The following is a 14,257-nucleotide window of genomic DNA, read 5'->3' as shown; positions in this document are numbered from 1 at the left end:
GTCTCCCAGTCAAAATAGAAGTTTGAAATCAGAATAGGATTCGTCCAGATTTGTATCCTTTAATCGCGGGGCGATTTTGGCATAGTAACCTTCCGAATTAGGAAAATCCTATTTCACAACTAATTGTATTATTTTGAGTTAGCTTTCCAGTGCCATTTGAATTGCTTCAATCCGATATTTGAACGGAAGGTTATGATCAAAATACTTGGACATGTGCAGAATCTGAATTTGAATCCAATCCGAAATTTTATCCAATTTGAACTTTAATCAAATCTAATCTTTAATCCGATTTAACCCTTTCTTGGATTTGGTTAAACTTAATCACATCATCTAGGTCGTCTCAAAGTATGCTTTCTTCCAAACTTTGCATTTTTCCCTTTAAAGCTATAGTTTTTCTTTAATGACCTACAAAACACTAAAAACACAAAACTAACACAAAATATTAAATAACGACGTAGCTAAATGATTAACTAATGTAAATAAAGGGGTCCAAGTATGCAATATTTGGCACTTATCATATTTGCCTAACTATACTATCATTTTGATCTTGTACACTTGCGTGTAAAACGTAGCGAATATTCGCCTATTAATTTAAGTGGGTATTTGTCACAACATATATTCCTCAAAGTAAAGACATGGAGCAACTAATCAATAATAAAGACAAACCTGATAACAGTATGAAGAATCTTAATATAAAAGTTATGGTGGCAATCACACCACTCCTAGATCTCAGTGACAAACTTCCTAAAAGGGTAATAACAACATAAGTCTACTGACTTAATAAGTAAACCTTACAATTAGGTATGGCATGAGCTCATTATTAAGCAGAAATAAATATGCAGTTTTGATAAACATTTAAAAGAGGTGTTGTCCCCGTTAATACACCTTGAAAATATTGTTTGGTTTGATAAAAGGTGGTGTACTACTGACGGCAAGCGCTTAAGTATTTTAATGTATAAAAACTAATGCTTTATAGGTCATAACTCTCATGTATGATCTACCTGAGATATTACACCTTCTTAGCAGGGTTGGCGCTATCCCGAGGGACCTGTAATACAATGCCAGTGCCCCGACCATTGTATGCTACTGTCCACCACTAGTGACACAACCGAGTGCCCACACCACTAATGATGTCCATCCTGTAGTAACCAAACACACACACATCTGACCATGGAATGAAGTCTATATAGTAAGCCCTTGGCCATTATTCCGCACATACCGATGCCCATGTCATATGATGCATCTTATCAACTAGTTATTAAAGCAGTTACCAAGTGATTACAAAAATGTAGACATGCTCATATCAAACTCGTGGTCAATTAGCTGACATATCTCACGTTTTTAAGAAAAGTGTTCGTAAGTGTTTACTTACCTCATACTCTCACTTAAGTCCTCTGACATCACGAATCCCAGCTATAATGAAACACGACTCATCGTTATAAGTAGTACTAGAGAAATCTATGAGGGTCCATCTATCGAAAAAGGGGTGCTAAGACCTTGTACACATTTATAAGGCTAGGGGGCATACAAACCGGCCTCTAGTCGAGCGCTCGTTCCCTAGGGTGAGCGTTCGGCCAGTGACCTATGGATCGGCCAGAAACCCCTAAAATGTATTCTAGGCCTCTATCTAAGCTATGGGTTGGTACTCCTCTTCCTAGGCTCTAAAATAAACATGCTCATCATAGAAAACACTATACAAGAAATCAAAGCCTTTGAAAACATTTCTAAGAGATAAGTTCATTTTAAGCACCAAAACATATTACAAGCGTTCTTAATGGCTTCTTTTGAAAACACCTTTTGAAACAAGTCTTGTTAAAAAAAGAAATGGTGCAAAGGCTTGCCTTAGCACTAAAATGCTTAAAACACTAAGGCCTGGTTTGGTTCGCGAAATGTCTAGTCCATTGGGAAAGGATTAGCTACTACTAGGAATAGAAGAGTGTGGAATAGATTAGCTATTCCTATTCCTTTGTTTGGTTGTAACCCTGGAATAGACTAGCTAATCTTATTCCTTCGTTTGGTACAATGCAATATGTTGGTGAATGGAATCATATTGTGATCAAATTTCCTAAAATATCCTTATAATACAAATACAATTTATATTATTAAGGACTTTCATTTTTTTTTTAAACATAAACAACTTTACTATAATTTCTTTTCTTTTTTGTTTTTAATTATGTCAGGTATGTGGCCTTTTGTTTTTTTGTTTTTTTTTGTTTTTTTTTTTATTGTTTTTTCAATTATGCTACAAAATTATTTATATAAAAAAAAATATAGTCGGAGAAAACATAATCAAACTCAATTTCGAAATCAAAAAAATATAGTTGGAGAATGTACAGAAAATCAAAAGAAAACAAAAAAATATTATATATTTGTATTTTATAAAAACTTTGTAGATTCTGTTTCTCCGTCAAAGAAAAAGAAAGAGAGAAAAAACAGAGACGGAGAAACAGAATTAAAAAAAAATGGTAAAGAGAAGGGAGGCAGTACAGAGAAAAAAAAATTTGTTTGCACTTGCAGAAAAATTGTGCCAAAAGAATCAGAGAGAAAATAGAAAGAGATAGAAAAAGAGAGAACGAAATATAGAGACGGAGAAAAGAGAAGCGAAGATATATATATATATATATATATATATATATATATATATATATATATAGAGAGAGAGAGAGAGAGAGAGAGAGAGATAGAAGAATCAGAGAAAAAGAGAGAACGAAATTTAATCCCACAAGTGGGATTTTTTGTGGCAATTTACATAATTAATTTAATCCCACAGGGTTAGTGGCTTAGCTAACCCTGTGTGTATGGGATTAGTAGTCCCATGGGAATAGACTATTCCCAGGAATAGAGTGTTACCAAACAAAGGACTAGCTATACCTAATGTTAGCTAGTCCAATCCAAGGGTCTATTCCGCAAACCAAACGGGGCCTAAAAGGAGAAATCATCACTTTAAGAAAACGTTTAGGCTATTGTAAAACAAGAAACTTAACAACACAATAGCAATAAGGTGTAGAGATTACCTTAACAAGTAGGTCTCTCAAGAGTGCTCCTCCCTTCTCCCAAGTCACTTACAAAGCTCACACACTCTCAAATATCGAAGTAGCAGGGTTTTCCCAAGGCTCCAGAGGGCATTTGTTTTAGGGTTGGGTCGAATGGGGGTATGGGGTATTTATAGGGGAAGAAGTTGGGGGGTAAAATAGGAAAACTTCTAAAAAGGGGCGAGCGCTCGTGTGTACTACAATGTCGAGCGCTTGTGTACTGTAGCTTAGAGGGGTCAGAGTTGCAAGTGGCACACGAGGGTAAAACCCAGCAGTATAAAAATGGTCAACGAGCGCTCGTGTGGTCCTCGGTTGAGCGCTTGTGTACCATTCACAAAAGGCCAAAAGGGTCCAGAGCACAATTTCACAAGGGTGGCGGTACCCACGAGCGCTCGGTGTGGTCCCTGAACAAGCGCTCGTCCAGTGAAGGTGGTCTTGGGCTCTTGCTTGCTAAAAGGCCCTAAGGGCATGGGCCTATCAAAGAAGGTGTTAGGGTTTTCTGTTTAGGGTTGATTTACAAGGGCTATTAACTTGTTGAGTAAAGGAGTTAAACTCTTGTTAAAACGATTTAAAAAGTCGGGGTATTACACTAGGTTCCCTCATAACCTAAATTCTATCCCCATTACATATTCACATAACATTTGGTCTCAAAGCCGCGATCTTGCTCAATGGCGAATCCAAGCTTGGATCAACTTGAGCAACAGCTTGGTAACCTCGTAACTATGTGCAAAGTCTTGATGAAGAAGATGGAAAAAAATAATGAGACGATGAAAGGAAACAATCCCAAATTGTATGCTTTGATTGCCAAATGCGATGATTGTTTAGCTGAAAACAATGATGACTTCCACTTTTCAGAACAATCACAAATGGTGCCCGAACATCAACAACCTTATCAAACCGATATCTCCATCACGCTCCTATCCAACAAACCAATTGTCAGCTAGAGAAAATTCGTTGTGCAGCCCACTAAAACAGCCGAACAAGAACCAGGGACCCACCACACGGAAGCACCAAGAGTCCTAGCACAAAGCCGTCTGCATCTCAGCCACTGCACCTTCCAAGCCCCATCCCACTAGGGAACCACCACACCGCCATCTACGATCCACTAGAAATCACCAATGTCAGCAACCAAAACGCACCATCAACCACCACAGCCACCAATCCGGTACACACCACACCCAACATCCCATCAGCATTTGCCCAACGAGGTCGCTAGAAACACGGAACCCATACCTGGACAGGCCACAACGCAAGCGTTTGAAGTGTTGTGATCACTTTATGCAGAAGAAATGGTTGAAGTTGACCATCCTACTTTGCAACCAAGAAGGGCAAGAGGTGGTGTCAAGGACCATTTCGTGGGAAGCAGAATCTATGAAAAACATAACAGAACAAGAGCATCAACAAGACAAAAAAATTGGTCCATCATGAGTCTCTTTCCATCTCAAGGCTTGTCTTCCTCAAATGCCCCTCTTTCTCGTGTTTTTTTAATCCCAAGATCAACTGCACATTGTCTTTTCATGCTAGCTATTGCCAACCACTTATTCACCATCAATTTGCATTCGTAGCTTACAAAAGATAAAAATGGTCTCATTTTGAGTGACATGATGGTTACTTTTAGTGCTCCAAGTCCCTTGCCCATATCTCCTATTTCATGGCCATGTCATTGGCTACATCTCAACATTGGAAGAAAATAATTTCTAGACCTTGAGGACAAGGTCACCTTAAGGGGGAAGGAATGTTACGGAAGTAACATAATGATAAAGTAGACTTATATTTAATATGAATTAGATTTCATTTAAGATTAATTTAGATTAGCTTTGTAATCAGTATTTTTATATTAGAGATAAACACGCACCTATTTGTATTTCAATTATCTAGTTATTTATTTTAGAATCAGTATTGCATTAGTTATCTTTCTACAAGTTTATTTAGTTTTCTTTCTATGGGTTTATCTCCAAGTTAGTGTAGGAGTTCTACTCCAAGTCTAAGTCGTTGTGATATTCCTATTTAAAGGATGATATTTTAATAGAAATGAATCAAAAAATTAATCTCAAACTTTGAGTTTGAAAAATGATTTGTAGGTTTCCTCAAAAGGTCTAAGTTCCCTCAGAGCAAGGGTTTGCCAGCAAGTTTCAATAAAAGAGGAAACGATGAGGTAGTCGTGGCAAGCAAAGGCTTATTCTTTCTTCTCCTCTTCCTAATCATTAATGAAAAATATTTTTCACTTCCTCAGTTTCAATAACCACTTCTGCTGCTCCTCTCAAGGCTCAAAGTAAAGATACTTTGTTTTCCAACAAGAGCCTCTTGGCATATGATTACTTAATCTGTATCAGGTTTCTAAGTTTTGATAAGATATTAGTTGCTACAGAAGTATCAAATTCACAGGCGAATGCCACTAATTGATGTACAATATGATTCTTGCTTGCTACAATGCAATTGAACTCTGCATTGGGAACGAAGCAAGTGCTTTAAGACATGAATGAATACCTATATCTCCCAAATTCATAATTTCACATCACAATCCATACTACTACTGCATGTTATGGCGCCTCAGGAATGCAGATCAAAGATTTTCCTCCATTCATGTTGACCCAGAAAGACAACATGTTGGACTAGGCCATTTCAGCTAGGGTTCCTGCAGTCTTCCTGTTATTGATTGGAAGGATAAACAGAGGACTTCACCTAATAGAAGACTTTAGAAATGGATTAGATGGGCGATGAGCTTCTACTTGTTTCTCCTCTCCTCTCTTTACCTCCTGTTTGTCTGATGACTTCATAAATGCAATGGATGATTTGATTGTACTCGACACATTACCCCTATCTCTCTCACCTTCCCTGCAATTTTTAGCTCTATCTTCTTTTCCTCCATCTGGCAATGGAGTTTGGTTTTGCTCTGTTTTCTTTATTCCAAATTTAGTTCCCTCTTGTGATTTGGTCTTCTTTGTAAAGAGAGGAGCAGTCAATTTTGGGGACGACAATGGAATTACAGCTTCTGATGTTTCCTTTGTTTCAGCAGAAGTAGAGTTCTTGCTGAATCCAACACCAGCCCTTGAGGTAGGGAGAATAGTTTGCTTTGTCCCTTGATTTTCATTAAGCAATCTTTGCTGTAAGTAAAGAAGCATAGGAAGCCAGAGTGAATATGAAAATGGCCAATCTGATTAACTAACAAAGAGCTGCACATCCTTTTTTGGACAATGAAGGGCTTACCTCTAATTCACTATTGAACCGTTCAGCCAAGTAAGGAAGCTTCAGTGCAGTAACAAGCTTGATTGCACCCTTCACAGATTTTTCCATTGATAAAAGCTTCACAAGTTCAGTAGCCCTCACAAGCTTATCACCTGTTATAACCACCACAAGTAAGCATAACATACTTATGTTTAGAATCTAAATTACACAGGCGGGAAAGTGGCTAGGATATAAATGATACGTCCCCTCTTTGGATGTAAACATAGACAGTAAATATTCACCATTGCAGCAGGATGCAATAAGCCTCAAGATGCATCTATCTTGAGCTGCTTCCATAGTAAAAGCCTCATCATCAAGTGAAGCAGTGTCCAAACCAGCACCAGCCATTTCTTCTATTCTCTTTTGAATCTGCAGGTATACATAGAATAGCCACAGCCACTGAATAGTATTAGTGACAACATATAATATTAAGAAAAGAGGTATTAACCAGCTGTCCTTTCTACTAGAAATATTTATTTTTCCTCTATAAATAGTATCATATGATAAGGGTGTTAGAATATACAGTTCCTGTCCTTAACTCAGAATATAAAACACGTCATTCATTTCTCAAACACATCAAACTAATTCAAATTTAAAATTACAACTGGCAAACCTGATAGGTTATACAATATTAAGCAAAGAGGCTGTGAAATATGAAGGGGCAGAAAGAAGAACCTGTAAGAGATGCATGGTATTCAGTATAAATTCATTTTCAAGGGCTTCAGCTCCAAGGTCAGACGATGCAAGAGGAAATGAAAGATTCATCAGAGTGAGGACGGGTTTGGGCATCACCTGAGAAGGGGGAGAAAGTCAATAAATAAATCACAAAAAGATAGAGCATAAGGAGAAGTCGTGAGCTATCCTACCTGTGGGAATAATTCTGGACTTTTGCAAACAATACAAAACAGCTTGTTTGCACTCAACCCGACCACCCAATAGTTTTCATCTGGCTTCTCTTTACTAGCACTGAATAGTAAATCTTTATTAAATAATGTACTGGACTAGGAAGCTATAACAGGAAAATTTTTAATTCAGAGAATAATTCCATATTCTTGAAAGAATCTTGAACCTGAAGAGCGGTAGCCAACTGCCACCATATTGGCTGGTAAACACTCTTAGCACGCCCTACAATTTTACAAACTCAGATATCATATCGAGAAGCAATATTCAGGGTCATAGAAAGTTAAATGGCTTGAGAACAGAGCTGATAATACCTTAGAATCATAGGAACTTAATTGGCCTTCTTCACTAAACCCAAACCATGTTAGATGTGAACCAGGAGTTAATGGCAGACGTCCTCTGAGAGGCTGAGTTCCATTAGCTATGTTGAATACTCTGAACTCTAACATCTGCATGTTACAGATGGGATTACATTTAATTTTAGCAAATATCAATCATTATGAGATAACAAGTTCAAACCATTAACCCTGCCAGTGTGTCAGTGTGACAGTGTCTTCAGCAAGCAGATAGTTAACTATTTTGTCCAGAAAAATTTTGACACTTACATCATCATGGACTTGAGTATTATTGGTTATGCCTGTGTATATGTATATTTACTAAGTAGTACCAATATGATTCCAGGTTGAGCCTTGGACCAATCAGCACTCTGAGAAAATGAAACAGATTATTGAAAGTTGAAGCAAGACCTGATCATTTGAGGGAAGACAGTCAGACACATGAGAGACGACTGCAAGTTCGTCCTTGAAGCCTGATGCAGTCACCACAGGCCCATCAAGGGAAAGAACATGTTTCTGAGGCAGAAAATTGCTTTCAGCAAAACAGAGATTCGCAGACAACAGCTCAAATATTATCGAAATAAAATACTAATATATTAGGATCTATGTGAAATCATTTTTACTCAGGAACCACAAGAACCCATTAAGGTATTGGCTCAATTCGTTTTGTTCCCTCATATTCAGAGTCACAACTGAATGTGAAAGGAAACAGATTCGCCTTTCCAATTTTCAGCCACATGAACCCAAAAACAAATATCATTTTCACCCGAAATGTGACACCCCTATTCTTCTTTTTTTTCTTTTTTTCTTTTTTGGGTAATAATGCAAAATTTCCGCTATTGTTGTAGTTCCTAGAGTTTCCAAAACAAAGCTCTATCAATGATTAGGAATTATTTATTCTTAAGAAAACTGTAAATTTTATAAGTGTTGCTAGAAGATTAGATGAATACCAAAGAATACAAATTCTCTATATGTATTACTCTTTCAAGTTAGGAGGTTACTACAACTACTTACAAGTTTTTTCTTCCCTCTTCCTATTTGGTGCTGCTTATGTACAATATCCCCCTACTTTAGAAAAGCAAATTACAACATTGTCATTGGTGCCATTGTTGCATTCTTTCCAGCAAAGTTATGACCCTCGTAAGTTAATAGATCAACCATCATGGTCAAAGCACTCTCAATCTCGACTATGAATATAATATATTTTGCAGAAATACAAAATGAAACTACTTTTGAGATGACTACAAAATGAAAGAATATAATCATAATCCATAATTCAAAAACTAACAATTTTAAACCACCACCACCCTCCCCACCCCACCCCAAAATGGGGATGAAAGATAAGTCATGAGGTAAGATAGTAATGATGTTTATTTGACAAACCTGCAAACCACCCTCGGTAAAGATGCGAAGAAAATTAAAACTTGTAATTGCAGCTACCCAGGGAGTACCAAGAGCCACAGCCTTCACTTCTTCCCCTTCTAATCTCATAGACCACTGCATTTGCAATACAAATCCAAAGTCAGCTCACTGTAAAACTTCCCATTCAGTGTGCAGAGACAGTTAAACATTGGCAGGGGCAAGTATGTGCATGTCTAAAAAACCGCAGAAAGTTAAAGCATGAACACTTTTAAGAGGCAAATGATCGTACCTCACTATTATTTGCCCAGGTACTGAACGGGCAATACATAAGAGTACTCATGTTCTTCTCACCCTTACAATGGTTTGCAAAAACACTTCCATTCTCATTTAATGCAGCCATTGTAAAGCCAAAATGATCGGTCATGGAGGGAACTCGTGGACCTCTGCCAGTATCATGAAAGTCAATCTGTATCCAAAATCATTGAACTATTAGTACATAACCACACCCTCCTGCTACACACATGCTTCTTAGTAAAAGTTGCGCCTGCAAGAAAGAACAAAGGAAAGACTAGAAACTGAACCTAACCAACCAAAGGCTTGGATTACCTCTATATGGGAGTATCCATCATGTTCAATTGTGGTTATACTTCCAACCATATTGTAGCACAAAAAGCGCCTTTTTCCATCCCTGACTGGAGTAGCACCTGGCTGAAATGCCTCCTGCATTTTTGGACTAGCAGATGTCGTTATTCTTCTCAGCCCTTCATTCCGATTATTCAAACTTTCCTTGTGAACATGATTCACTTTCTTACGGGATTCAACCTTCGGAGGCAAGTTCCATTCATCACGACCATCCTCATCTAAACTTTCGTCATATGCAGACTGCTTGCGTAGCCTTTTCCTTGTAGAAGGTTCAGATTCACCATGGCTATCTTCACCAAGATCACTTAGACTACCAGATGCACTAAGACCTTGTTCCTCTTCATCAAACAAGAGGAGCCCATTACTATGCTTTGATTGTAAATTTGGAACATCCGCAGTAGGAGATTTCATTGACGAAGGAACAACTGATTCCCACACACCATACTTTCCCATAACATCAATTACAGCCAGTGCATTGCCAATTGGCTTCCATACCATGCAACTTATTTTATCATCAAATTTATGTCTATCAATATCCTGCTTCTGATCAACATCCCAGATCAGAACCTGTCTATCTAAACCAGAAGTAGCCAAGTACTTACCGTTTGGTGACCAAGACAAGAAACAAATAGGTTGCATGTGATCACCTCTCAAGGAAAACAGCTTTTCAGCTGTATCTCTGTCGTACATCACCACATCATTTCTCAAACCGGGGACAGCTAAGGTCTCCCCATCAGGACTCCAGCTAACTACATTCATTACAGAAAGGTCAGAACCAGTATCAGGAGCTATACCTTTAAGAGTGTGCAATGTTCTTCCAGAGTGGATCTCCCAATATATGACAGTACCGGACGAATCAATAGATGTCAAGTATTCACTATTAGGGTCAAAAGATAAGCCAGTGACCGGTCCTTTATGTCCTTTGAGAACTCTTGCAATTGAACCGTCAATTGTGTTGATTAGCTTAATACCCTCATCATCACCAGCAGCTGCCAACATGCTCCCTGATCTATTAAATGCAAGGGCACGTATTGGCAGTGTGAATCTAGTAATATTAGTCTCAAACTCTCCACCTGACAAGAAAAAAAGAAAAAAGAGGTTCTTAGAAAATCAATCAAGCTACATAAACAAGCTAAATGGAGCTTTAAGATTTAGACATGGCTGAAATCTTCAGGCCAACAGCTGACCATTATGAAAAACGAGTAGTCCAAAAGTCGCTGGACAACCGTCAGCTCTAGTGACTATAGACTGGAAATTAGTTAGGTTCTAATAAGCATTACAACATAGTCATATAAAATGCACATATTAAAGTAAACTAATTTGCTCAGAAACAAAGTGAAGTAAACATAAAGAAACTCAAAGAAAGGGTAACAGAGGCCTTCAGCTATGAAACCAAAAACATATATAATATTTTGAGATATCTGGATCACCAAACAAGATAAAACAGATGTGAATACAGCAAGTTAGAATTCACAATTGATCTTAGTATCTTACCAAAGACTTGAATTTTTGAAGAATACAACAAAAGTTACTTTTATCCCCAGAATATAACCAAATAAGTAGCCCCAATAAACAAAGGAAAGAGAATACAAAATTCCAATTGGACCTAATTTTGCCCTAAACCCAAAATCAAATCTAGTAAATCCTACATTTCAGACATCAGACTAAAACAGCCAAACCAAGTTACCTAAACATGCAATCATTTCACACATCCAATCAATATCAGAGAAACATACTTAAGTTTTCCAAATGCCAAAGTGAAACCCCAAAAATTTCCAACATTTCACAAATCAGGTCTGTAACGGCATACCTACATTCCACAAAAATTAAAACACGTCACATGTCAAACCTAATTCCTACAAAGATCCCAATAAAGCGTGAAACAATTAGCATACGAAACAAACATCTGAATCGATAAATGCCAGCCAGGAAAAGAGGCCCATCGAACCCATTTATCCCGAAATCCCACAAACCCCATACTCAGCACACAAGAAACGAGGAACACCCAAAGAATACCCGGAAACTTGTAGAGCTTGACGGAGTGATCCACGGATCCGGAAGCGAGGCACGTCGAGTTGGGGCTAATGGCGAGGGCAGTGACGCCGTCGCGGTGGTGGCGGAGTATCTTAGGAGCGCTGGAGGGTTGAAGAGGATCGTGGATGGAGATGGATGGGTCGGAAGAGGAGGCCGTCACCAGGTGAAGGGCTTGTTGGTCCCAAAGGACGGAGCAGAAGGAACCGCGCCCATTGTTGGCCGAGGCAGCTGCTGCCTTGTGGGCCTCCCGGAGCTTCACTGACCGGACTTTCATGGCGACTTTGGAGATGGGTTTGGCTTGGCTCATGTTTGGGGGTTAGGGTTTTGTTTTGGTGTGGGATTCGGAGATTTGGCGGGAAGGTTTGGATTTGGCGGGAGGGAAATGATTTGAGAGAGGGAACCGGCCCAACCGGGGGCTATTGTTTGAACGCAGACGAGGGCATTTGGTCTAATGGTATGATTCTCGCTTTGGGTGCCAGACGTCCCAAGTTCGATTCTTGGAATGTTCTCAAAAGATTTAATAATGATTATGAGGATTTAAATCTTCTTTATATATTTACTCAATTTCTTTTACTATCAACGTGAGTGACTGAGTGAGCATTGGGTCAATCACATCGACTAGGTTTTTTTTTTTTTTTTTAACTATCAATTTTTTTTAAAAAAAAAAAATTGTAAATTATTTTCTTTTATTTTAACTATTTACTTCCACTTTTTTATTTAAATATATTTTTAACAATTATATTTTTAAAAATGGAGATCTTTTTAATAGTCACTAGTGGGAGGGCACATCCAAGGCATGTTCTTAGGAGAGGGCAGATTAACCGGTTACCGATTACTGGCCGTGTACCGGTTTCGACCGACCAATATTAACCGTAACCGATATACCGATATTCTTATCGGTTAAATTTTTTATACCGATATGCTTATCGATTCGGTTTGGTCCGGTTATAAATTTCATATCGGTTAACCGTTTAACCGATATAAACCATCAAGTAGGGATGCCAAAATAATGTAGTTTTAGGATTATATATATACCTATATAACTATATCTTAATTTCGGATATGATAGGTTTGACTTTTTTTTAGTGAAAGCATTTTTTATTAACTAGTTTTGTTAGTCTAATTAGCATTCATTATGTTAATTAGTCCATTTGCTTTGGAAAAATGTATTTTATAATATAAAAAATAAATTTAAAAAAAAAAGTAGTTGTGGTGGATTAATATAAAAAAACTTCAATTTTTAGCTCAAAAAACAAATATTTGGGTCCCAACAAAAAGTATTTGGGCCATAAAACAACTTATTTTTAATAAGTTATTTTAACCCAACAAAAAGTATTTAGACTCTCAAAAGTAAAAAAAAAAACTCATTTTGGCCCAACAAAATAAATCAATATAAAGCCCACAGTTAAATCGGTTAACCGGTTTAACCGAACTGTTTAACCGTGTATCGTTATAACCGATAATTTCAGTTAAAATTCTTATTGGTTCGGTATCGGTTAATAAACCGTTTAACCGAAAATTATCGGTTAACAACCGATAAGAGCCAAAACCGGACCGTTTTGACCGATACCCAGGCCTACATGTCCTTAATTCCTGGTATTATGTGTTTTTATGATACTTAATTTTGAAAATACAATATCATATATAAAATATATTAAAAATAGTTTAATATTCATTTATTGTATAAGTGCATATTTAACTTTTTAAAAGAAGTAAACTAAGACCATTGTAAAAAAAAATAATAATAATAAAAAAAAAAATATTAAAAAAAAAAAAAAAGATAAAGTCTACATACTTCCCTCAAACTACCACTCAATTGACAATGTTCCCTCCCCCCCCCCCCTTCCCTCCAAACTACCAAAAATTTTTTAATGCTCCCCCCAATTATGAAATTACACTTAATAAAATAAAAACAAAAATACTTAAAACTTCTAGAAAAAACCTAAAACTAACAAAAAAAAATCCTTTTTATAAGAAAAAAATTAAAAAAAAAATTCAAATTTTTTGTTTTTTTAATTTTTGTTTTATAATTTTTTTAAAAAAAATAAAAATTTCCGTTTTAAAAAAAATCGTTTAAAAAATGAAAATTTTCATTTTTAAAACAAAATTAAAAATACAAATTGTTTTTTTAAATAAAAATTTCCATTTAAAAAATTAAAATTTTCATTTAAAAAAATTTCTTTTTTTTTAATATTAAATTAAAATTAAAATTTTTCGTTTTTAAAAAAATCAATTTCTTTTTTTGAATTTATATTGGTATTTTTGTCTTATTAAGATTTATAAGGGCATTTTTGTCTTATTGTTAGTCTTGGGTGGACATTGACAATATTTTGATAGTTTTGGGGCACAAATGAAAGTTTAAAGAGGACATTGTCAATTGGGTGGTAGTTTGAGGGGGTATGTAGACTTTCCAAAAAAAAAAATTTGTCAAGGTTTTTCCCTGTGTAAATAGAGTAGTTCAATTATATGAGAAACTAAAATTTCTCTTTTCTTTCATTGTTCTTCATTTCTAATTCCTAAAAAATAGGAAAAGTTTTTTTTTAAAGAAACAAAACAATACAAACAAAATCTTTCTCAAAAATTTGCTTTAGCGTTGTGATATTTTATATTAAGAAGTGAATATATATATATATATAGAGAGAGAGAGAGGGAGAGAGAGAGAGATATTTAATATGCAGATTATTCAATAAGCAGATAGCTCTTTATAGAATCAAGTTAACTAAAATG

At 36.4% G+C, this 14,257-nt stretch overlaps 1 protein-coding gene across 1 annotated transcript; it reads right to left on the bottom strand.

The window, feature by feature from the left end:
- Positions 1-5,344: 5,344 nt before the first annotated feature.
- On the bottom strand, positions 5,345-12,004 carry LOC132184228 (transducin family protein / WD-40 repeat family protein). The gene is made up of 12 exons (XM_059597783.2): positions 11,513-12,004; positions 9,461-10,569; positions 9,144-9,320; positions 8,876-8,989; positions 7,904-8,008; positions 7,472-7,606; positions 7,327-7,382; positions 7,124-7,223; positions 6,933-7,049; positions 6,500-6,626; positions 6,240-6,370; positions 5,345-6,136 (listed from the first exon to the last, which is right to left on the bottom strand). Exons 1-12 carry the CDS (start codon positions 11,835-11,837, stop codon positions 5,711-5,713), a joined length of 2,922 nt encoding a protein of 973 aa, XP_059453766.2. The 5' UTR covers positions 11,838-12,004; the 3' UTR covers positions 5,345-5,710.
- Between the last annotated feature and the right edge of the window lie 2,253 nt (positions 12,005-14,257).

This window comes from Corylus avellana, chromosome 7 (genome assembly GCF_965113065.1).
Source record: "Corylus avellana chromosome 7, dhCorAvel1.hap1.2, whole genome shotgun sequence".
In the NCBI taxonomy this organism is placed as follows: domain Eukaryota; kingdom Viridiplantae; phylum Streptophyta; class Magnoliopsida; order Fagales; family Betulaceae; genus Corylus; species Corylus avellana.
Note: the sequence above shows the minus strand (reverse complement) of the source record. Positions and strands in the feature narration are given on the sequence as shown.